The following is a 25,237-nucleotide window of genomic DNA, read 5'->3' on the forward strand; positions in this document are numbered from 1 at the left end:
TGCTCCATCTATTCCTCTAATTTAAATCTCAACTTCTCCCACATTTTTTTTTTCTTGTAATCTGGCTTCTTCCACCACCCACTGCTTACTCTACTTCCAGGAGAGTTTCTACACACACCTTTCCCTCACTCCCTTCACCCAAGAAAGTGAGGAATTCCATTCCCCCTTTCTAAGGCTATGTCTACACTGCAGCACTAATTCAAATTAGCTTAATTCGAAATACAGAAAGCGATTTATAGAAAGCGCTGCAGACTGTCCACACTACAGTGTTTGTGCTGGTTTCTTGCATCCACACTGGCCAGCCTTAATTCAAATTAGAAAGCAGTGCAATGTGGGAAGCTATCCCACAGTGCAACTCCCAGGATGCAGCACTGCTTCCCCCACTCTCTTTTCCCACCCCCAAACAAACAGGAAAAGGATTTTCATGCTGTTTTTTTACTCCCCCGATCACCATTGCTGCAGGCACATGGAGCCAGCTGAACTATGCTCTCATTTTGACCGTGACAAATACATCGCAGCTTATCCTGGATTACTTTAGAACTGTATGTGTTTGCCTTTTATGCTCGCCCCACTATCCCCTGTATATTGCTTGCCTTTGATTTTTCCCTTCACCAAACCAACCCCCCCTGCCCGCACCTGTATGCTGTTTGCCTTTTATGCTCCCCCTACCACCTCCTGTATATTGCTTGACTTTGATTTTGATTCTACAGGTGTCTGTAGAATGTAAGATAAATAACAACGGAGTCAGTTAGTATATTAATACAGTAATACAAATGTTTCCATTCAGCTATGGAAAGCATGATATAATGTATCCACATGTAGCACTGTGAATAAACTCTTAAGAAAGTATCAATTTCCATAATTGGCCACTGAAACAATGTAGCAAAGAATTTCCTCTCACTGCTGGCAGTTAAAACGCATTCACCACGTGGGGAGGGGGGTAGGTGGTGAAATCTTTCAAAGGGACAAACTTTAAAGGGCTAAACTTTCAAAGGGACAAATCTTAAAGGGACAAACTGCAAAGGGCTTGCTGGGCAGTTAAAACGCATTCACCAAGTGGGGAAAGGGGGTGTGAAATCTTTCAAACCCTTAAAGAAACAAACTGCAAAGGGCTTGTTGTGTGTGTGTGGGGGGGGGGGGGGGGGAGGAAGGAGGTGATCGCAGCTTGGATTTTAAACCCATTCACCACCGGAAATGAAGATTTAAATCTTCCCGGGGCTGCTTTGTGGGAGGGTACTGAAATGGGGCATCATGGGATACAGTCTGGAGGCCAATTAATTCAAATTAAGTCCCATTGCGTCCACATTCTCACTAATGCGAATAACTGACACGCTTCAGGCACTAATCCACTTGCAGAAGTGGTTTTATTAATTTGATTTTAAAGGCTCCTTTATTCGAATTAACAATGCGCAAGTGTAGACGTGGGAGTAATTCATTCGAATTAAGGGACTTTAATTCGAATTAAGCCACCAGTGTAGACCAGGCCTGATTCTCCTCTGACAGTCACAGTCCTGCGCCAATCTCTTACCTCTTTTCACAGTGGCAGGGTCTCTGCCCTCTTCTCTCTCCTCCCACCCCTAAAAGGCAGGGTTTACTAACTCACATCCTTATAACTTCCGCAAAGCAGGACACTCTCCACCTCCCTCATACAAACTAGCCTCTTCCCCTCTTCTCATTCCCCCTCTGTGACAGGAAATCTGCAATAATCTGCCAGTTCTCCCAGCCAAGAAAAAGCTACCTCATTGCAGGGAGGAGCAAACATTGGTTGACATAGTCTCATTTAAGTGAAAGGGTTAGCAATGGTCCAGGAACAGTATGAATAATCTTAAAGACACGTGAATATAAAACATACTGTAAATAATAAGGAAGGAAGTTATGCTACAGAGGCTAAATCTAATAATTTCACCTCTCTCAACCCAGAACAGTTCAAGCACTTTATTTCAAATTAAGGCTCATTAATTCTTTGTGATGCCACAAAAATATCCACCAATTTATCCTTTCACCCTTACAGATAAAATGCACAGGAAGGTAGGAGTTCAACTCTTGTCACTGTGACAGCTTTTTTAGTTTCTTAACTATAATATGTTAGTTTAACTTCTTTTATCCCAAAGTGCTTTATTAATTCTTAAATATATAGATACACATAGCACTGCTAAATGCAGCAACTGCGTGGAAGGAAATTGGACAGCATGCTGCTCAACATATTTACTGTCCTACCCTGCAAAAGACACCTACCCATTCTGTGCTTCCATTTCCCTATCTGCAACAGGGAGATAATATTCCCTCAGTCACAGGGATGAGGTGAGATTTAATTCTATAGTGTCTGTAAAGAGCTCTGAAGTCCTTTTTTGGAAGGTACTATAAAAATGCTAGGTATTATAATAGCACTAATATGTTAGCCAACAACAGGGGAGCAAGCTCCATGAGATTTTTAATCCAAGCAAAACTGATAGCATCTTGTGTTTTAGCGCCCCATCAGAAAAAAACCACACAATAATATTCAGGGAACTCTATTTCAATGTCTCCCTCCACTCAGCTCCTCAGCCTCCATGAGTACCTCAAAGAGAGGAAGTTGCTGTCCCAACCCTACAAGACGTAGGGCTAGATATGCTTGGCTACACAGAAGGGGCTCTTAGATTTACAGGATCCAGGGAGTGCTGCCCTTATCACACTGCAGCTGCTAACCATCTTCTAACTCCAACTAAGCTACCTTCCTGCTGCTACTGTCATAAGCATGAGTGCTATGTCTACATCAGTCTTTTTCCCCCCACCCAACGTTTCCTACTGTTGCTATCACCAGTATTGCTTCACTGGTGGCAGCAGCAATGGAAGCATGAGCATGGGACAGTCATCAGGGTTTCAGTCACTAATCATCTAACCCTGTTCAGCGCAAATCTAAATAACATGGTGCTTAAAGTGGCAGTCGCACCACCTTCTCTATAGTGGCATTCCCATTCTTGCTATCTTTGGTGCAGCTGCACCAGTGGTAGCAACGGTAAGGAATTTTAGGAAAATATAGTGTAGACAAGACCTATGAGGCTTCCTCTATATATAATAGACACTGTGGCAGGGAAAGTTCAATGGGAAGGAGCTATAGAATTTAAGAGGCAGAAAACCTGAAGGATTCTACAGAAGTTACTGTTAAAATTTTGGTATCTTCCATTGTTGTTTGCCATATTATTGTGTAACCATGTTGGTCCCAGCACGAGACACAAAGTGGGTGACTTTTTACTGAACCAACTTCTGTTGGTCTCTTCTAGGGCTCTGTGTGGCTTGAAAGCTTGTCTCTTTCACCAACAGAAATTGGTCTAATAAAATATATTACCTCACCCATCTTGTGTCTCTAAAAAATATAGCATTTAATAGAGAACTACTCTATAAAAGTCTAGAATTGAAATATAATTGTCTATTAAAATATAGAGGATTGTTAAAAATATAGGAAGAGGACAGCATTTTTAAAAAGGATGGTGATTATCTCTGAGATGGTAGGTAAAATCCCTGGGGTGCTAAATTACCCTCTCAACATATTTTAATATACCAATATTGAATAAATGATGCTGACCTCCTCACTTCTTTCATAGGTGGGAATCCAGAATACAGCAACGCCTCCAGAAGGACTTGACTTGGTGAAAGAACAATAAAGAAAAGTGCTTGGTGTTACAGTGTACCGAACACTGCAGGTGAGAGCATGACAAATAGCTCTGCCTCTCCTACGGGACTGCAAAACTATATGGTTGTGTCTTGCACTTAATCCAAGATTTAAGGTTTATTCCTGGAATTTTCCATAAGAAAACCAAGTGAAAAATAAATGGCAAGGCATCATATCTTCAGACAAATATCAACCACTGCACCAACAGCCAATTGGATTTATGTGAAAAATAACTGACAGTGGTTCATTCAAAAAATGTTTGAATTTCAATGTTTTAAGTTAATATACAGTATACTAAATACAGTCATTCACATTTTTACTAATTTATTTTTTTAAGGTTTAGCTTGTTTTTTCAATGAATATAAAATATAAGAATCAAAGTCAGACCACTGGTAAGGACTTTTTTCTAAATCAAAAAGCATCAGCCATGAAACTATCTTTTTGTTTAAAAAAAAGTGAATGAAAGCACATCTTTTAAGCCAATTGTTATACAAATCTAAATAAAATAAATAAGCCAAATGCACCATTCTATACTGTGGGATAAAAGTATTTCACAATAAAAATGGTATTAACATTATTTCACAGACATACATCTTCATACTTAAGTAAAATTGCAATTTAAAATGAGACCTTGTTTATATACATATGGAGGTATTTTGTATTGATATTCCTGCTTTTTTATTGGCATATGACTACAAAACATGGTTTCTACTACAATTCCTACTAGCCCAGACTCCTCCTACATGAACCTGCAGTAGCAAAAACCCACATATTTTGATATTTGTTTGCCTTTTCAAAACACAAAATGTACATATTTTAATATTTTATTTTGAAAATTTAGTTTCAACCTTTTTACTTTGTAATAAATTCTGGAAAGTTTTTCATCCATATGTCACCACCCTAAAGGCAGAAGTCTTACTGAATGGCTTTTATATTAGAAATTCAGGTACTGTCTATGCCTCTTTACCCTGGAAAATTCTATGAGTAACTGGAGAACTAGCATAATAAGGATATTACAAATATCAAGCAAGTGAAACCTGGATTTGGAGAGGGTAGCAGGAAATTTTTTTATATTAAATAACACTTTTTTGTTTATACCTATTTAAAATAAACTCCAGATGGCAGATAACATATTCTGCAGCATCCCAGAGTTCAACTCTAGCTAGCTCCCTCTAGCACTGATATGCAATATTAATTTATCTTACGGTTAGTTTAAGTTTTCCTCTTCCACCTCCTCATTATTTCAACCATCCCCAACAATCAGAAGAAAGGAGGTGATAACTAGGGGAGTTATGGCCAAATCATACATAATTTAGAGACCAATGTCAACATCTTAAATTATATGCACAAATGAATCAGAAAGTGAAAGATATATACTATTCAGGTCCATCAAAAATGATATAAAACTGTCTTCAGACAATCCACTTCACCGCAGAAGTTCTATACTGATTATGGGACTTCCCACAGATGATGATTATTTCAAGTGTTCTATGTAGAATTTAAGCTCTCATTAAAAAGAGTTTCTAGCCTTCCAATTACCAAAATAATCTTTTGAATATAAGCCAACAACATGTCATCTACCTAGATCTGTAGGCTGAAACAACCAGGGCATGAACTATCCCACTCATGCTAACTCTGAAAACAGAAGACAATTTGGGTGTCAACCATAATTATTTCAGTGTTGATCAATTTGGTCAATGTGTCCAAGTACCATGCTTTATCCCATGTGGTTGGTTCAATTTGGAAGGATTCTTCAAAACCCTTCCTCACTTGCTTTTATCAGGCATAAAGGTTACGGGTCTATTTAACAAGTTGCAGTCTGTAGATCTTAGTATCCCAATGAACAAAGATGACCAAAAGAGTCATGTAAAGAAGATGCTGTGACCCATCCCATGCCTAGGGTAGCCCCCTGAAAATGCCATGGTCAGGGCAGGCTGCAAACGGAGAGCAGATTCTCCCAGCACTGGTGGGTAACACTGAAGTCAGACTTCCCAACCAGCCACAAACTGCGCTTCTGAATCCCCACAGAAGCCAGTATACAAATACACACAGCCCCCTTTACTGCATTTCAGCTTCTGGATCCCAAATCAGCACTAGGTCCAGTAAAGAGACCAGTTGTTTAAACTCTATGCTCTTTACTACAAAGGTTCTCTCTGACCCCAAATGGTCAGCCACAGTATCAGATCAATATACGTTTGGATCTTACCTAAAATACCACGCTGCCAGCCAATCCTTTAGTAACTAAAACTAAAGGTTTATTGTAAAAGAAAGAAATAAACCATAAGAGAAATGTTAAAAGGTCAAAGCAAATCAGATACATACAAATGATTGAAAGTCCATATACATCAAGTTTCTGGGAGAATTATGGAGTTGCAAGCTTGTACAGTTCCTCTGGTATACATCCAACACCTGGATGGGTCTTAGTCCTTTGGTTAAGTTGCAAGTGAACTGATCCAGAGGCAGGTATATGTCAGTAACTGAACACGAACAAAGACAAAATGGTTTATGTGGCTTGGCCTTATATACTCTCTGGCCTTGGCCATGCGGTCTGTAGAGTTTTATAGGAACCAAAATGGAGTCCAGTCACATGGGCAAGTAGTCCAGAGTCACATGGGAAAGTCCTGGTGCCTTATCAGGCATATCTCTGGCTTCTCCCTCTGGGCCCCTTGCACCTGAGGATGTCTCAATGGGCCATTAAGCAGGCTACTATCCTGCAGCCATCCTGTCTTGGGTGTTGCCCAAGCAGCACAATTTGAAATACAGATCTCTCAAATATATCTATAACTTCCATTTCACATATTACACATGAACATAAATATTATCATCTTACTTAGCGTATTACAACCTTTCTAACAGTACCTGACATGGCATATCTCACATGAATTATTATGATTTTGACATATTGATGTCACACAATACAACAAATGCTCTCCCCACCATCTTCCCAGCATGAAACCCCCAACGTGAGACTGGTGTAGAAAGGAGTAATCAGAGCTCAAAGGCCCCCTTCATTCAGACAGTGTGACAGATGCTTCATTTGCTTCTTCATGATTTAGACCCGCTACCACAGAGCCAGCCAATCTAGCTTAAATTGAATCAATCTAACCCGCAAAGTAGAGAGAAAACCCATTTATATTCAATTTTTTACAAAATGTTGGACCATTAAGACTTCACGTTACAAAGAAAGTAAAAAACAAGTATAGTTATTCAGTCCTTTGCTAGCAGTGCTACTTCATCTTGAAACAGTATGGCCTGGGTCCACACTACAGAGTTAGGTCGACATGCCCTCAGTAGACTTAACAGGTACACCTCAAGAACATGATTAGCCAGAAATAACAGAGGCAAGAATGAGCAAACTGTCTGGAAAAGCTATGGATATGTCATTAATATGTACGAACACGCCAGCCTATAGAATAAGAATAAGAGGGGCAACCCACCATGTCTTATGTCCAAAGGTCTTAAGTCTAGTGTCTTTAGTATTATCTTAGTCCTAGTGTTATAGTATTTCTATAGCTCTTGAGCAGTTCCTAAGATCTCCACCTCCCACTCAAGAATTGAGGAACCTGGACATCAGCATACAGGAGTGAGGCTGGTCCTTTGTATCTTACCACCAGGTTATCAAGGAAGAGCGGGAATATATTAATCCAAAAGCTTTATAGTACATCATACCACCTGTAGCTCTAGAATATTATTGCTTTGCAATTCTGATAGATTATTATCCATTTGATTATTATTCTATTTTATATCAATAAAAGTATTTAAGGCTATATTTTGGTTCTTAGCGTGATTGTCCTTGTTATATATCCAGATGGTCCTTGCAAAACTCTGTGTAGCCTGATTTTGGGACAAGAACCTTATCTTCCGATCAGATCAATTGGCAAGCCTATAACCCCATACTATAAATATAATTATTGAAATTATTAAGAACCTAAAATCAGGCAATATCCATATGGGCAAATTTTCAAAAGAACTCAGCAACCGAAGTGCACCCAGTATGCTTAGTTTTGGAGCTGTGTGTGCATAAAATATCAGTCTGAATAGCATTCAAATCTTTTTATGACTACTCATAACTCAAAATAGACTTCAAATTTTGTTCAGATATTCCTAAAAATTCACCTTTGGACTGAGACCATGCAAATAGGAATGTGCTTGAAAAAATCATGAAGAATTAAAGAGAGGGATTAGAAGGGAAAATGAAACTCATCCTCAACTAAAACAACAAGTAAATGACATTATATGGAAATGGGGGTAATCACTTGAACAAAGATAAGCATAAAAGATTTTTAGCTGCTTCATCAAATGCTATATTTAAACTAATTTGCCCTTTGTCACGAACAAGCCTGAAGTCTGCACATAAGCAGGCTCCACTAGGAAATCTCATCTCCTGGCATCAGAGGGTTAATTACAAGCGTCTCCATTTCTGGTTTTGAGTAAAAGCGATTTTATTCTTTGTCAGCAAAAGGAAAAAAGGAGATGAATTCTATTTCAGAAACGAAGCCAGAAAAAGCAATGACATGGCAGCAAATATATTACAATGCTTCCAGGTGAGACAATGCTTAATGGACTTTGAATAGGCCTGGTGACGTAGCAAACAGACAACTTCTCAAAGTCATGCTGGTTTGCATAACTAAAGGCTAGTTCATCCCTACAAAGAAGTGGGGGGAAGGAAAAAAACATAGGACCAAGCAAATCCATTAATCTAAACACTGAATTTCTGTATCAATCCATTAGGATGAAGATAGAAGACAGGATGTGCCCTCCTTTGCCCTCTGAGGGTTTATCTTGTTTAGGATAAAAGGCCTACTGTTAAGTAGGTGTTTGCTAAAAGTCTAATGTAGAATAAGTGTGCATACTTTCAACATGTACTAGCAAATCTACCTCTCGCCTGCTTGTATTTTTGAATTCTCTTCCCCAGAGAATAGCTCAAGTGTCTTTAACTGCTGATGGTTACAGTTTTCCTAACCTGCAACAGAATGAAACTGATGTTATTCTTGTAAGTTTCAGAGCTGCCCAGAGTATTAATAGCAGCAATGAAAACAGACAAGATTTAAGTCAGTTTTCACTTGACTACAGCATATAGGCAGACAAAAAATGACCATCAACAGAGGCACCAGTATTCCAGGGGCATAGCCAGAAGAGATTTTCTGGCAGGGCCTGTGATTGACTCGGATGATGACCAGTAGCAGGAAGTTCAGGAAGCAACCCAGCAGAGAAAGGCTGCCAGACACTACAGTTACCATGGCAACTGGAGTTTCCAGAAGCTTAGTGCTTCACCGCAGGTCGCTTCCCAAACGTCCTGCTTCCAGTCACGTGGCCAGAAGCAGGAAGTTCAGGTAGCCACTGGCCGAAAGCAGCCGAGTGTCGGCAGCAGAAGCAACAGAATGGGTGTGCCTGCTTTCAAAGTGGGTGTGCCATGGCCCAATCAGGCCCAGCCATGGCTACGCCCCTGCAGTGTTCTCTCTTTACAATTTTAGGAAGAAATTCTCATCATCTTAGGAAGGTTCTTCTTTACAATCAAGTGAACTAGAAACTTTTTTTTTTTTAAATATACATTTAAATTCTGTGGAAGTTGATGGCAATTTCCCAAGAAAGCTAACTACTCTCCCTATGTAAATGGATTTTTGAAGTTCTGGTGTTAAGTGACATTCAAAGTATATTTATCAGGATTATATGACTGTATACCAAATGCCCTCCATTCTCAGGTGTGTTGTGCTGAACACCTTCCTTATTTTATAACTGATTTGGAGAAAACAAGAGGAAGAACTTCTAAATTACCTCAAATTCTTAAATAAGGCATTTTAAAATACACCTAAACTCAAAGATAGAGACCTAATAAACAAACTATTTACATTTGGGAAGCATGACTGTGGAGCTACACAACTACCAGTTTCAAATTCTAATATCTAGACAAGAGTTACCATTTATTAAACTGCTCGTAGCTCTTCCCATGCCTACTAGAAGCAAAAGCTCTGCAAACATGTATCTAATGAATGGAAAGGTCAACAGTCAAAAACCAAAAAGCAATACAGAGAAGGTCATGATAAACCACCACAGACAGAGGTAGAACTGTAGTCACAAAACTCAGTATTCTATTTATTTAGTTAGTGTAGCATACAGATTCTAGTACAAACTCAATAACCTGCAGGCACTACCAGTATCTCATCCTCACTCATCTCTTCTTTGTCTACCATCTAAATGCCTCTTCAGCATCCCCTTCAAAGTTGGCCTCTTCACTGCTACAGCAGGTGTGTCTTACTGTTCTGATGTTTCTGCAATGCCACCACAATAATACCTCCTTTAGTAGCATTGCTTAGTTAACTCTCATAATTCACAGGGACATCATTTGATCGATTAAATAAATCCACAGGATTTTTTTAAAAATAGATTGCAGTGCACTGAAGACCACAGTCCAGGTATTACAAAACAAGGAAGTGTTTATTTTTAAATTAAGTTACATAGTATTTCATATATCACCTTAAAAATAATAACTTAGGAGGGGAAGTAAAAAAAAAAAATATTTCTCTTGACCCTTCTGCCCAATTTCTGGGGAAGATATGAGCTATAGTAAAAAAAATGTAAAAACTATGTTTTCACTGTAGAATTGTAAGAACCACCATTTATCTTATGTAAAGCTGCTAATAAAAGTAGGAGTCAATATCAGAGGAATATGGTTATTTGCTAGGCATTGCCAATGCGCATGGCTATTCAAGATATAAAAATAAGTCTTTGCACCAAAGAACTTACAATTTAGAAAGCAGACACTGAGAAGAGACGATGCATTGGGAAATGATGGCCGACATTATGTGAGCTTCCTGTTTTACCAGATCAACACCTTTGTTGTGTGTTGCACTTGTTGGGCAGAGCAAGAGAGAAAAATCCTGGCACAAGTAAGTGACAGCTAAAGTTATTCACTCTCAATATACAAAATATTTCAAAATCTATATTCTTTTCAATCTGCGGGATTCTCAAACATAGTAGGTATATGCAAGACAAATGTTAGTGAATCAGTTTAGTTGCAAGCATGACTTGGGCTATGTTTACACTGACAGCGGCAAAATCGCCACTGCCAGATCGATCTTTCAGGATTGACTTAGTGGTCAGTGAGACCCGTTCAATCGAGCAGGAAGTCGACTGAGTAAGTCCACCCCCTCAAGTAGCATAGCGCTGAGTCAACAGCTCAGCAGTGTGAACAGTGTGCAGAAGGGAAGCTGAGCAGTCGACGTCAGTTACGCAAACTACGCAGAGTAGTTTGCGTAACTCCCGTCGACTGCCGCTGAATCGCACGGCCGGTGTGAACCAGCCATTAGTCCTAAGATCTAAAAGAATCTCCTTCAATCAGCTGTGTTCATGTAAGAGAAAAAGCTTCAGGGTTACAGTGGAGATTTTGAGTGTGTGTATACAGAATGGCACTCTTATTTATATCAATCATTTATCAAACATAAAAAGCTTTCCCAAACTGAACAATGGATTACAAGTTATTTCTTGGATTTATAGATACTTCTAGTGCTTTGAACAGATAGCTTATAAAAAGCTGCACGGAAGAGATAAAGTCCAATTATTTTATTTTATTGAAATATAGGATAGTATATTAGAGAACATATTTTTGCATTGTTAGCAGAACAGTATATTTAGTCACCTATAACAATATCCAAGTGAGTGTACCACTTGATTTTAGTAAAACTTGTAAAAAAAAATTGTGTAATTGTGATTTCATATTAGAAAGAATTCTGAGCCAATATATTCTTTAATACCTGCAAGCTAGAAAGAGAGGGGGAGAGAGAGAGTAAAGATATTTGTATATATACCTCAAAGTATTATAGGCTCTGCATCATCTACTAAAAGTCAGTGGGAAGGACAGGTTCTTAATTCAGTGTCATTTTTTACCATCCCAATCCTGATGCAACGATGTAAACTTTATTTATACGTTCTCAAGTATAGTTTATAAAATTAATTCACAATATGTTTTTTCATTAGAGTTACAGACAAACTTCACCCATTATTAGATTTGAAGCAACAAATGTAAACATTTCCAGGAAATAATTTTCTATTCTTCACTCATTTTGTTAAATTGTTTTCGTCTAAATCATATTTATGGATTTAAAACATAAGAACAGGAATACCTGGAAAACTAAATCACTAAAAAATCTGGATTCTCAATGTATCTATTCTGTAATATACTTTTTTACCTTCTTCACAGTGTGATGCCTAACATTTAAGTGGCTGGCACCCACATGTAAAAGTTCTTACTTTATTGTAATAAAGTGCAAAAGAGGTAATTCAGCCAGTCTCGCTAACTGTAGGTGGAAAGTATGACATTTCCCTGGTGACTTACAGTGGGAAATGGTCAAGTTCTTGGTAAAATAAATTCATAATTTCTAGCCTTCACTGATGAAAACAATAAACTTCTGACAACAAAACTTGCTTTGTTATTTAAGTAACCTTCTTCAGAACTTCTGCTGTTGCTCAAAGCTTTCATAAATCCAGTGACCTTTACAAGACTAGCCAGTTTCACAGCTGTTTTTCAAAAGCCCAGACATCTGTGAAACTGACAGCCACCATGACAATTTCATGCTACTGCTTAAGCTGTCAGCAGAAGGGGCAAGCACAGAAGATGACAACAGAGTCCATCAAATAAAATGTGGGAGAAGACTTCAAATTTATGAGACTTCTCAGTCACACAGTTATGAGGCCAATATAAAATATACAGCAACCAAACAGAGTCCAGAAACAACACACTGGTAGAGATACCTGCCCCCTCACACTGGTTTGTTGCTTCTCAATCTCATGGCTATCTGACCACACATTCTTTGATTTGGCCTTGGGGTAATAAGATTAATCCTCTGGCTAGCAAATTTTTATCATTTTTTCAAGTCAGGACTTCACTGTTTTCCATAAGCAGGGTGTTACCCAAATTGTAACTTGACCAGGACATCAGGGCTAACTATGTTCTCTTCAGGAGGTGCCGTTGTCATCATTAATAGATCTGATTACGAACAGGAAGCTACCAGACAACTATCCAACATCACATTCTACAAGCCACTACTGTGTGATCCCACTGAGGAATACCAAAAGAAACTCCCTAAAGAAACACAGGAACAAATCTACACAGACACACCCCTTCGGCCCCGACCAGGATTATTCTATCCGCTACCCAACATCCACAAACCTGGGAATCCTGGATTCCCCATCATCTCAGGCATTGACACTCTCACAGCAGGACTGTCAGGCTATGTGGACTCTCTCCTCAGGCCCTATGCCACCAGCACTCCTAGCTATCTTTGTGATATCACTGACTTCCTGAGAAAACTTCTGGGAGATCACCGATGGATTGTAAACACCATCCTAGCCACAATGGATGTAGAAGCTCTCTACACCAACATTCCACACAAAGATGGACTACAAACCATCAGGAACATTTTCCCTGATGATGATATGGCACACCTGGTAGCTGGACTTTGTCCTGACCCATAACTACTTCAGATTTGGAGACAATCTATACCTTCAAGTCAGTGGCACAGCTATGGGCACCTGCATGGCCCCACAGTATGCCAACATTTTTATGGCTGACCTAGAACAACGCTTCCTCAACACTCGTCCACAAGCACCTCTCCTTTACCTATGCTACATTGATGACATTTTCCTGTGGGTCCAGATGATGAAAGAGTCCCTCGAAGAATTCCACCGGGATTTCAATAATTTCCACCCCACCATCAACCTCAGCCTGGACCAGTCCACACAAGAAATCCACTTCCTGAACACTACAATACAAATAAAGGATGGTCACATTAATACCACCCTATACCGAAAGCCAACTGATCGCAATACATATCTTCATGCCTCCAGCTTTCATCCTGGACACATTACACGATCCATTGTCTACAGCCAAGCCCTAAGATACAACCGGATTTGCTACAATCCCTCAGACAGAGACAAACACCTACAGGATCTCCATAAAACATTCTTAAAACTACAATACCCACCTGGAGAGGTGAAGAAACAAATTGACAGAGCCTGACAGGTACCCAGAAGTCACCTACTACAGGACAGACCCAACAAAGAAAACAACAGAACACCACTGGCCATCACCTACAGCCCCCAGTTAAAATCTCTGCAACACATAATTAAGGATCTACAACCTATCCTAGCAGATGATCCCTCACTCGCTCAAGCTGTGGGAGGCAGACCTATCCTTGCTTACAGACAGCCCCCCAACCTGAAGCAAATACTCATCAGCAACCATACACCATACAAGATGAACACTAACCCAAGAACATATCCCTGCAACAAACCCCATTGCCAACTCTGCCTGCTCATTGACTCTAGTGACACCATCACAGGTCCTAACCACATCAGCCACACTATCGGAAGCTCATTCACCTGCATGTCTACTAATGTAATATACGCCATCATGTGCCAGCAATGCCCCTCTGCCATGTACATTAGCCAAACCGGACTGTCACTACGCAAAAGAATAAATGGACACAAATCAGACATAAAAAAATGGTAACCTCCATAAACCAGTAGGAGAGCACTTCAATCTCCCAGGACACTCTGTAGATGACTTGAAAGTTGCTATACTTCTACAAAAAAACTTCAAAAACAGACTTCAAAGAGAAACTGCAGAACTGGAACTCATCTGCAAACTTGACACAATCAACTGGGTCTAAATAGGGACTTGGAATGGTTCTCTCATTACAAGAAGTAATCGTCAAGGTTCACACATTCTCACCTCCTAATCAATGGCTGTGAATAGGCCTCAACTACTCTAACTGAATGGACTTTGTTTACACCTAACTTCCCCATTGTTGTTCCTTACCCTTAGATGTGTATATATATACACACCTCCTATCTGATTTCTATTCCTTACATCTGACGAAGTGGTTTGCAGCCCACGAAAGCTTATGCCTGCAGAAATCAAATTTGTTAATTTTTAAAGTGCTACTGGACTCTCGGTTTGTTTATGTTCTCTTCAAGTTCCAAAAGGCTAAATTAAACTTCCTTTCCTGTCCTAAACTTCTCTGATATGCTGTTAAAAACAATTGCCAGGCCTCACTCCAGGGATAGCTGCATTTCACTTGCAAGTGAAGGGAAGCTTAGGCACCAACTCCATGGGTGTTGAGGCACCCACAGAAAAAAACAGTGCTGTTGGCAGGCAGTGGACAGCTCTTTCACACAGGCAAATGCTGTTTGGCATGCCCTACCTGCCTAGCAGCTATTGATTGAGCCTATTAGCTGTTAATTAGTTTAATGTGTTTTACAGGTACCCCCCAGGTCCCACAGGGGCTGAGTTACTGAATCACAGCACAGTCCCTTGGGGCTGCTGCTCCAGTCAGAGATGGGGGCAACTCCCATGTCATGCCCCTCCCCCATCAGCCCTATGTAGCAAAAAAAAAAAAAAGGCTTAGGGAGAGTTAGGTATGGTTGTTCTAGGTCATCAGCAGTCCCTTGGGGCTGCTGCTCCAGTCAGAGATGGGGGCAACTCCCAAATCATGCCCCTCCCCTATCAGCCCTATGTAGCAAAAAAAAAAAAGGCTTAGGGAGAGTTAGGTATAGTTGTCCCAGGTCATCAGCAGAGTTAGGTATGGTTGTCCTAGGTCATCACCTGCCTGCTGATGACCTAGGACAACCATACCTAACTCACTCACCTGGGAACACACACTGGGCCACCTCATGCCTCTCTCCAACCACCTCCCCTCATACCTGCATGAATGTGCTTTGGGGGCAGGGTGTGTGTGGCTGCAGCCTACAGCTCTCCTCCCAGCACTCCTGGCAGCAGGTAAGTCCCAGCAGAGGGAACCTGACTACTAGGCTAAGGCTAGGGGGGTGGGTGCACAGTGGTAACCAATGAGGGGCCCCTGGAAAATTGGGCACCAGCTGGCATCCCCAGCAGCAGACATCCAAGGATGGGTGGGGGGAACTAAGCTCCCTGGAGACCCTCGGCAGAAGCACCACGGGCCACTACTTGCCAAGCCGTGAGGGGCAGCTAGACCAAAGCCCCTGACCCCAGCAGAAGCCGGGAGGGGGACAAACAAGCCCTGGCTCCCGGCAGAAGCCAGGCGGGCGAGGAGAAAAGCTCCCCGAGGGAAGCCATGTGGGTAGCCAGACCCAACCATTAGCCCCAGCAGGAGCCAGGCACAGGAGCCGGGCACGGGAACGACAAGCCCCGTGAGCAGGGAGCCGGACCTGCCCATTGGCCCCGGTTGAAGCCGGGCAGAGGCGCCCACCGGCAAAACCAAAAGTCGGCAGCTTTTGCGCCAGGCCCTGGCTTTCCGGCCGGTTTGTCCGGGACGAGCACAACGGGGCTAGGGCAGCAGTGAACCGCGGGGGGCTGGAGGAAGGTAAGAGTGCGACAGCTTCCCCCTGGCTCCGGAGAGCCGCCGCAGCAGCAGCAGCAGCCCCGGGGACAGGCCGGTCCCGCCGCTCTCCTCGTCAGCCTCAAAACCCGGCCCCCTTCGCAGGCCGCTAGTTGGGGGAGACTATGGGGGGCCGGGGGCTGAGGAGGGCAGAGCCAGGAGCAGGGCGCGGCGGAGGGGCGCTCCCCAGGGGAGGCAGGGAGCGGCGGTAGTGAGGGAGGGGGTTGGGCAGAGGGCGGGGTTGGGGGCTTCTCCCCGCCCCCCCGGGGCTGCAGCGGGCGGGCGGCCAGTCGGGCTCTCACCTGCCCCAGCAGCGCCTCCCGCTCCCGCCGTCTCCGCTCCTTCCGCGCCTGCAGGCTCTGCTCGCTTTCAAACCCCGACGCCATGGCCAGGAGCTGCCGGAAAGCGACGCCACTGCTACGGCCCGCACCCTACGGCGTTCACGGAAAATGCCGTAAAGCAGGTAGCTGGGCCGGCCCCGGCGTGATGGCTGCCGGACGGTGTGTGACACCCCCGCCCCCCCCTGACCCCGCCGGGAGTGGAGCCGCCCGGCCCCGCCGCCATCCTTCTCTCTGCCCGCCACAGGGCTCGCCGCGTGACACGGGGCTGCCTCCCCTCGTGGGAAACTGTCCGTCTCTGGTCAATGGAGGGCCCGGACCTGCCTTTCCCCCACTTGTCTATAGTTGGATGGCGACATAGGCCCGGCCTTCCCTGGCCTCAGACCACCAGCGCCCCCATCTCCTTGCACCCCAGGGACCAGTTCGGTTCAGATGTACTATACAGGCCTGAACGGCCCAACCAAATCTACGCCGTCATGCTAGTGCTGCCAAAGGGGGAGAAGACATCCGCCATGCCGCATGTGGCATCTGTTTAGGGCAGAGCTTTGCGGGCCGGAACGCGAGTTTTAATCTCCTTTGGTCCTTTGCTGTTATTTCCGAGTCTCACTTTGCTGGCATCTTAATACGCACCACAGCATTATGTTGCCTGACACCCCAACTTTGCTTCCAGCTCTGAGAACAGGTCTGTTAAGCCTCTAGAATTACAACTTCCCCTAGAGCAGATCAAACCCAATCCCATTGCAGCTACCAGACTCCCACAAGGGTCTTCCCACCACCTGTTAGGCAATTGTCAGAGTAAAGTGTCATTTAATGACACAAATACCTAAGTAGATACATAGCAACATGAATTCATTGGTAAATGATTTTACTTTACATTCAGCTTCACCCCATCACTCCTGTGGCCCTGCCTGGTAGGGATCACAGCTGAGAGGGCCAATCTGAGCTCAGACTGTTAAAAAACTGAGTAGACACTGGTGGTATATTCTATCATTAGATTTAACCAAACCAGCAACAAATGTGTGCTCCTGGATCGCTATACTAGTTTAACATGGAGCCACAGCTTAGACACTCCAGCCTATTTTACCACCCAGACAAACTGGTTTTCTGTGATGAGCTTTTGATACGGTTTCCCACAGTATTCTTATCAGCAAGCTGAAGAAGTATGGGTTGGATGAATGGACAATAAGATGGATAGAAAGCTGGCTAGATTATTGGATTCAACAATTAGTGATCAATGGCTCAATGTCTAGTTGGCAGCCAGTATCCAACAGAGTGCTCCAGGGATTGGTCCTGGGGCAGGTTTTGTTCAACATCTTCATTAATGATCTGGAGGATATAGTGGCTTGCACCCTCAGCAAATTCACAGATGACACTAATCTGGGGAGGGAGTAGTAGATACGCTGGAGTGTAGGCATAGGATACAGTGACCTAGACAAACTAGAGGATTGGGCCAAAAGAAATCTGATGAGATTCAACAAGGACAAGTGCAGAGTCCTGCACTTAGGACAAAAGAATCCCACACTCTGGTACAGACTGGGGACTGATTGCCTAGGCAGCAGTTCTGCAGAAAGGGACCTGGGGATTACAGTGGACAAGAAGCTGGATATGAATCAACAGTGTGCTCTTGTTCCCAAGAAGGCTAACGGCATATTGGGCTGCATTAGTAGGAGTATTGCCAGCAGATTGAGGGAAGTGATTATTCCCCTCTATCTGGCACTGATGAGGCCACATTTGAAGTATTGTGTCTAGTTTTGAGCCACCCCAGTACAGAAAGGATGTGGACAGACTGGCAACAAAAATGATTAGGGGGCTGGAGCATATGACTTATGAGGAGAGGTTGAGGGAACTGGGTTTGTTTAATCTGCAGAAGAGAAGAATGAGGAGGGATTTGATAGCAGCCTTCAACTATGTAAAGGGGGGCTCCAAAAAGAATAGAGCTTGGCTGTTCCCAGTGGTGGCAGATGAGAGAACAAGGAGCAGTGGGGGTGGTCTAGGTTGGATATTAGGAAAAGCTTTTTCACTAGGAGGGTGGTGAAGCGCTGGAATGGGTTACCTAGGGAGATGATTGAATCTCCATTATTAGAGGTTTTTAAGGCCCAGCTTGACAAAGCCCTGGTTGGAATGATTTAGTTGGGATTGGTCCTGCTTTGAACACGGGTTTCGACTAGATGACCTCCTGACGTCCCTTCCATCCCTAATCTTCTGATTTTCCCCTTGTTCTTGAATTCTCTGGTGAAAACATGCTCGTTCATAAATCATATTTCTCTGAGGTACAAAAGTACGCATCAAACATAGCCAGAACTCTCTCATAGTCATCTTTGTGGCTGTCTTCACTAAAGTCAAAGGAGTTAAACATATGCTCTGCTTGCTTCCCCATCACATAAATTAAAGATACCTGTATATCTCCAGTTTCTTAGTGAAGTTGTTCCAATTCAGAATTTACTTCTTCCAATTTGTCCATTGGGAAGGTTTGTCAAAGCTAATGTTCTCTGGGGCATTGAAGATTGGCATGCTGATGAGATCCTGCAAACTGTGTTGCTGTTCTTTCTGTTTCTGTTCTTAGTTTACTTTTGACACTATGTATGTACTGGTCACAAAGCCTGCTTATACACACCAGATATGTTCATCGTAAGAGCCTTAATGCACTGCATGGTATGTCTGAGGTTCATTTTAATAAGGTATTTTGCACACAGTACCACCTGGTGGCTGAGCAGTATAATACAGTGTATCATTTTGTTACAGCAGATGATGACACAAGCATCCCAAGCATACGGAGCAGCAACATAGAAGGCATGAAGATGAGAGAGGGGAAAGAGAGAGTGGGCTTCAGTTGTGGACATTTCTGTGCAGATGTACAAGGTGGAAGAGAAATCAAGAAATCTTCCCTCCTTTGCCTTCCCCACCCATCAGCAGAGCAGGCCCAATGCAGAGGCAAATGTACACTGAACCATTTCAGAAGACTGTAGAACTGCTGCTGCTGAAGCAAACACTCACACAGAGTTCCAGGAGGAATTCTGGCTAAGTGCAGCATTGCATCTGTCTCATACAAATATACACACAGTTTTAAAAGCCACCGTCTGACCCATCGAGAGCAATAAAACAAGAGGATTAGAAAGGGAAAAGATGCAGAAAGGGAAAAGGTCATGTAGAGTCTTATAGGTGAGGAGGAGAATCTTGAACATGATATGTCAAGTGGCGGGAAGCAAATGAAGGGATTCAGACAGATCATCGACATAATTGAACAGATGAGTGGTTTTTTATAGCATCATATTAGATAGACTGATGTGTGAGAGAAGTTAGAGGCAGTAAGAGCAGACAGGAGACATTCACAATAATCAAGATGAAGAGATGAGCAGCCCATGAATAAGGGCTTTAGTGTGGGGTATTCTGAATAGAGGGTAGATTTTGGAAATGTTAAGAAGAGAGAGATTTATGTTGCTGGATATGTACAGAGAGAAATTTGAATCAAAGAATGGATCAAGACTGTATTGTGAAAACTGCCTTAAACTTGCAAAGGGTTTTGCCTTTTGGAGTTAGTAGTGCAGGATTTACTATGATCCTTTTATTGTAGTTTTAAATATTGTCAGGCCAAAAATAGAGTAATGACTGAAGAGAGCTTCAGAAGTCTGCAATGACTTGATTGCAGCCCTGACAAGAATTCTTAGGAGTCCTTTAATGGACTTTGGTTAGAGTTTAAAATATTAAAGCCATGCAAAAGTAAGAAGGAAGGTCTGAACCTAAATACTGATGGGTGACTAAAACTGATGAGGAATGTGCTTCTCGTATATTTTGCTTTGAAATACACATCAGGAAAAATAATGAAATAGCTAAGTAAACAAGATGATCTAATTAGCAGCAGCCAATAAACTACATTATAATGTCTGCAATCTCTAAACTATCAGTAGGATGCGGAATGATTATTACAGTTTTGATTTAGATATTAGACCAGATGGAATATCAAGAATCTCAAGACCAGTTATAAAACATCTCGCACCAATTTGTTCTACTGCTGTGTATCTCAGATCAATAATTTTCATTTTAATTTAGATTTTAATGAGAAAATTCTTAATTGTGTGTTCTCATAAACATGTTATTTGAGAAAGAAATTAGTGCTGTAGGAGATGGATGTTCTTTTCATAATTTGGATAAAGAGTATCATTAGTCTTACAAAAGTCAGCTTGCCATACCATTCCAATGATAAAAGAGAGCATTTCTGTACTGAAGGAGAGATTTATCCACTAGAGGAAACATTTCTTTTCACCTGATGATAATGGAAGTCCTTGAAAAAATCATTCCTCTGTCTTTTGTAAAACAAGGGTGGGGGTGCACGGAGCTGGGCAATGGTTTGTCATGCTAAAGTTTTATAATGAATCACAACTTAGTCATGGAAGCTTCCTGTCAGATAGCCCCTTCCTATATCTCTGATCTGGTCCCCTTTTGACTTCCCACATGGCCTCCTACTCTGCCAGAGATACCAGTCTTGATACTCGTCTTGTCTTGTCTTGCAAACATCTCTGTGCCTTCTTTTGTCCTACATCAGGTATAGAACAGCCAGCCCTGTTTGCTAAGCCTCCTCCCTTTCTTCATTAAGAGCCTGATCCAAAGCCCATTGAAAGCAAAAGGGATCTTTCCTTTTGACTTTTGTGGGATTTGGATTAAGTCATAAAATAAAATCATTTCGGCCATCTTATTTATTAGAAGACAGGGGAGGGGAGGGGAGGTTAGGAGGGAAAGAAAGGAAAAACAGAATAATCATGTTTTACCGAGTAAGTACCTAATATTGTCACCTTCATCCCTCCCAGGTCCCCTTTATCTGTTTATAACCCTTGCTCGTGACAAGGTCAAATTCTGTCTTTTGGGCAGGGAACATGTCTTGGCTTCTTTTTGTGAAGCAACTAGCACATTTTTGGGCACTTGAATAATTTATGGTAGAATTATGTCAAGTCATAGGGAGAGGTGGTGAGTATAATAGGCTTGGGGAGGCTAAGACTCCCCAAACAGCTGCTGTTAGAAGCTCCCACTCTGCCCTGCCCATGCTCCACTCCCACTTCATCCCAGGCCCCGCTCCCACTCAGCTCCCTCCCCAGAGGCTCCCCTGCCTGCTCCCCATGAGCTACAAGCAGCAGGTGGGGGTTAAGAGGTACAAGAGGCAAGGCCTTGGAGGAGGGGCCCCAGTAGGAGCAGGGCCTGGGGTGGAGAATGGGTGGAGCATGGGTGGAGCAGAGTGGGAGCTTCTAACAGCAGCTGTTTGGGGAGTCTTAGCCTCCCCAAGCCTATTATACCCACCACCTATCCCTATGACTTGAGGGGCAGAGCAGAGGATGGGGCCATGGTCCAAATGCTGGTGGCCCCCTGCCCAGCTTTCCCAAAGGCAGGAGTCACGTGCCACCCATAGTCATAATTTACATTGTTTTAATCAAATCCACTTTTATTTTGCTGTTAAATGGTTTTAAACTGTCTCATCATTTTAAAGAGACAAGATGGGTGAGGTAATACCTTTTATTGGACCAACTTCCATTGATGAAAAAGACAAGATTTCGAACTACACAGAGCTCTTCTTCAGGTGTGGGAAAGGTATTCAGAGTGTTACAGCTACATACAAAGTAAAATAGCTTGCTAAGCATAAGGAATTAACATATGATGCAAGAAACCATTCAAAATGAAGTGGGCAATTAGTATTTCTGCAGTCACAGGCCAAAGCAGAATTAGTGGGTTACTGATTGTTGTAATGAGACATAAAACCAGTGTCTCTGAGTCCCTGATTTTTGGTATCTAGCAGAATTATGAATATAAGCTCCCAGGCTCATCTTTTGAAGGTGTTATGCAGGTTTCCTTTCAGGATGAGGACTGAGGAAGAGCTCTGTGGAGCACAAAAGCTTGTCTCTTATGTCAACAGAAGTTGGATCAATAAAAGGTATTACTTCACCCACCTTGTTTCTCTCATATCCTGTGACCAATACAGCTACAATAACTATGATCATCATTTTTAAAGTACTTAAAACCTACTACTGATGGCTGCAGAGTCAGTCCAGAGCATAGGTGAATGGTAACATCCCAACCTCAAAACCAATTGCATTAGTCCCTTTGAAGACATGACAACTAACCCTAATTTACGAGTTAATTTTTCCTCATAACCTCCCATGCAGTCTATGTTTTTACTTTGCAGATCTTAAGGTTCTCCATGAAATTGATTCAGTTGTTTACTAAGACATTTACCTACCCAGATGGGCGAAGGGGAGGGTACGGGGGGAGTGAGCCAAATCCATTATTCCAATGGCACAAAAGCAGCCTCACAAATTATCATTACCAGTTGTGCAACTCAAACATTTCAGGCATTGCATTGGAGGTGGGGACTGGAAGGGCTTAGACCACTGAGAACAAAGTACAGAGCCTCCCACTGCTGGGTCAGAACCGGTGCAGATTAGTTATGACCTTAAGGCTGAGATCCACAAAGGGAATCAGGCACTTAAATCCCATATTTTGGTGCTGTGCAATCCCCCAAAACCCCACTCAGTTTCCGCTTAATCCTGTAGGCATCTAACTCACTCAGTGCCCAAATTTTCACTATAAAAGTTGAATTGGTGTCTACATTTCTACCACTGGGCATGTGAACTGCTACTTCAGGCAGGCACCTGAATACCTATCTCATACCTTAGCCCCAGCACAAGCCTCAGACCAGGTGAAGATAGGCTGGGCAACACCTATGTTACTTGTGGAGCCTGAGCTGTTAAGCATGCACTAAGTACACTAAACTATGGCAAGGAGGGGAAGGAGTCAGTAGCCTCCCTTATAACCTTCAGCCCAATGGTTAGGGTATTAACCCAGGACGTTAGAGACCCTAGTTCAATTCCTGATTAAGAGAAGGGATTTGAATAGGGGGTTTTGCACCCCTCAGGTGAGTACTTTAACCTATGGACTATGTGATATTCTGATGCGGCTCTCTCTCCTCTTGAAGCTGTTCCATTATGTATTAAATACACATTGGGCCAGCGAGCAAGAGAAAATGACACTGTAGTCCTGCGACTAGGGCACTCATCTGAAATGGGAAAGCTCTATTCAAATCCCTCCTCTATCAGGCAGAGGGGGGAATTGAACCATAGTCTTTCACATTCCAGGTGAGTAACCACTGAGTTAAAAGGGAGGCCACTTCCTCCCTGCCTCCCAGCCATTTTGTATGGCGTTAGGCACGCATTGCTGCCATTCTGGTAAGAAACAGCTGATGCCATCTGACTGTAAGAGAGGGTTCATGGCTATGGATTGCAAGCAGAAATAGTCAGCTCATTCCAGCCTAGATTTAGGGGCCTAACTCTTTGAGGGAGTGGAGCATAAGACACACCCCTCTCTTCAGCACTTGCTATTGGCTAATTTAGGCAGCTCCTTGTCTAGCCTGCTGTGTTTTGTGGACCCCACTCTCAAGGACTCTCACTGACAGCTGAAGTGACCCAGAACAGAAGTATTCTGGAGGAAGGTCAAAGCAAGCCTTCAATAGAAAGCCAATGGCCCAAAACATTAAACACACAAGGCCAGAATGGCCGTTAGAACTACTGCTGGTTTGGTTCTCTTTACCTTGGAAGGATGGGGTTTTGGTTTAGCTGGTGCCTTAACTTACCAAGAGAGTGAAGCAAGTTGTAGCAGCAATGAGGGGAGAAGAACTTTGCCACGTGTCCACATCACAAAAAACAATGTAAGTGGTGCCCTTCTTAATGGCAGAGAAACCAAGGATTAAATGGGCATGGAGTTCAAACTACCATCTCACCCCTCAATAGTGGACCCAACAGATTAAGATTCCACTAGTATGGGCTAGTTTGCCTGCTGCTCCCTGTGGTCCCCATTCTATGACTAAATGAAAGGCTTTCTTCTCAGACCAGTTTCTTTCATGAACACCAAGACTCAGTCTAATAAGAGTAGCTAATAAGATTCAGATTCTGCTCACAGTACCTATTGTTCTGAAAGAGCTGAAGGCTTTTAGGGGCTCTGGGGAACTCACTGACATCTCATTTTACTTGCCTATTTCCAGTAATGAATTCTTGCACAGGGAGGAATATTTCTGTTTAGTCATCACTGCTTACAGCTAAGCAGGTATTTTACTTTTCATGCAGGAACTTTTACATATTGCTACATAATAGCCACCTGTGGCATTTCAGGGACCACCCAAACCCTGTAAGTGGTTCTGTCACAGCTTGCCTTGTCACTTTGGGTGCCTTAATTCTATGCTACTATAGCTCAGAGCTTTGACACCAGGAGCCAGATGTCTTCCACCAGCCTAGATACTCCTTGCAGACACTTGGACTTTTCCCCTCTGGTTTGTCACATCTGAAGGAGTGAAACCTGCCCCCAATTATCAGTTCACTTTGGCACACGCACTATACACAGTTTGTACAACAGAGACCCACTTGGGGTAAAAATAAAAAGTTTATTTAATAAAAAAAAATAGATTCAAAGACAACATAATAAGGAAAAGAAAATACACACAAGTTACACTGAAAATAAACACAAAGATGCAATCTCAGGCTTTACATTTCTAGATTAACTAAATTTCCTTCTTTTCCTTCCTTCAAGTTACCTGTTGCCTCTGAACAGTTTCCCAATGAGCCCTCTGTCACAGAGGGGATCCAGTGTTCCACAACAACATCCCACTTACATGGTGGCCCTCAGTTTCTGGACAGCCTTCATTTTAAACCACTTCCCTTTTAACAGGGTTTGCAGTTTTTTGGTCTTTTCTCTCAGACTATGGTAATTCATGGTTACACAGAGGGGGAAATTCCCTCCTTCCTTAGCTTTCCAAGATAGGGGTTTTAGAGTCTTTCCATTAACTTTAATGGTCCACCATTGTCTGACCCTGAGGTATACAATGCTAGGTGCTTGGAGTTAGTTTCATGTAAACATTCCAGAGGGGT

General features: G+C 42.6%; 1 protein-coding gene and 1 long non-coding RNA gene across 3 annotated transcripts in view; one reads left to right on the top strand and one right to left on the bottom strand.

Annotated features, from left to right (window-relative positions):
• The window catches only part of CWF19L2 (CWF19 like cell cycle control factor 2), a 176,970-nt gene extending 160,427 nt beyond the window's left edge, over positions 1-16,543 (bottom strand). For both annotated transcript variants that reach the window (XM_067562792.1, XM_067562793.1), the window contains exon 1: positions 16,305-16,543. In XM_067562792.1, the coding sequence (XP_067418893.1) occupies positions 16,305-16,388 (84 nt within the window). In that variant the 5' untranslated portion in view covers positions 16,389-16,543. The remainder of the gene's footprint in view (positions 1-16,304) is intronic.
• Positions 16,349-20,238, top strand: LOC137162904 (uncharacterized). The gene is made up of 2 exons (XR_010922558.1): positions 16,349-16,465; positions 19,083-20,238. It is a non-coding gene; the product is annotated as an uncharacterized lncRNA (long non-coding RNA).
• Positions 20,239-25,237: the final 4,999 nt, after the last annotated feature.

Source organism: Emydura macquarii, unplaced genomic scaffold (assembly GCF_026122565.2).
Source record: "Emydura macquarii macquarii isolate MOO-44397 ecotype Brisbane River unplaced genomic scaffold, CSIRO-AGI_Emac_v2 contig_2473, whole genome shotgun sequence".
Lineage (NCBI taxonomy): Eukaryota > Metazoa > Chordata > Testudines > Chelidae > Emydura > Emydura macquarii.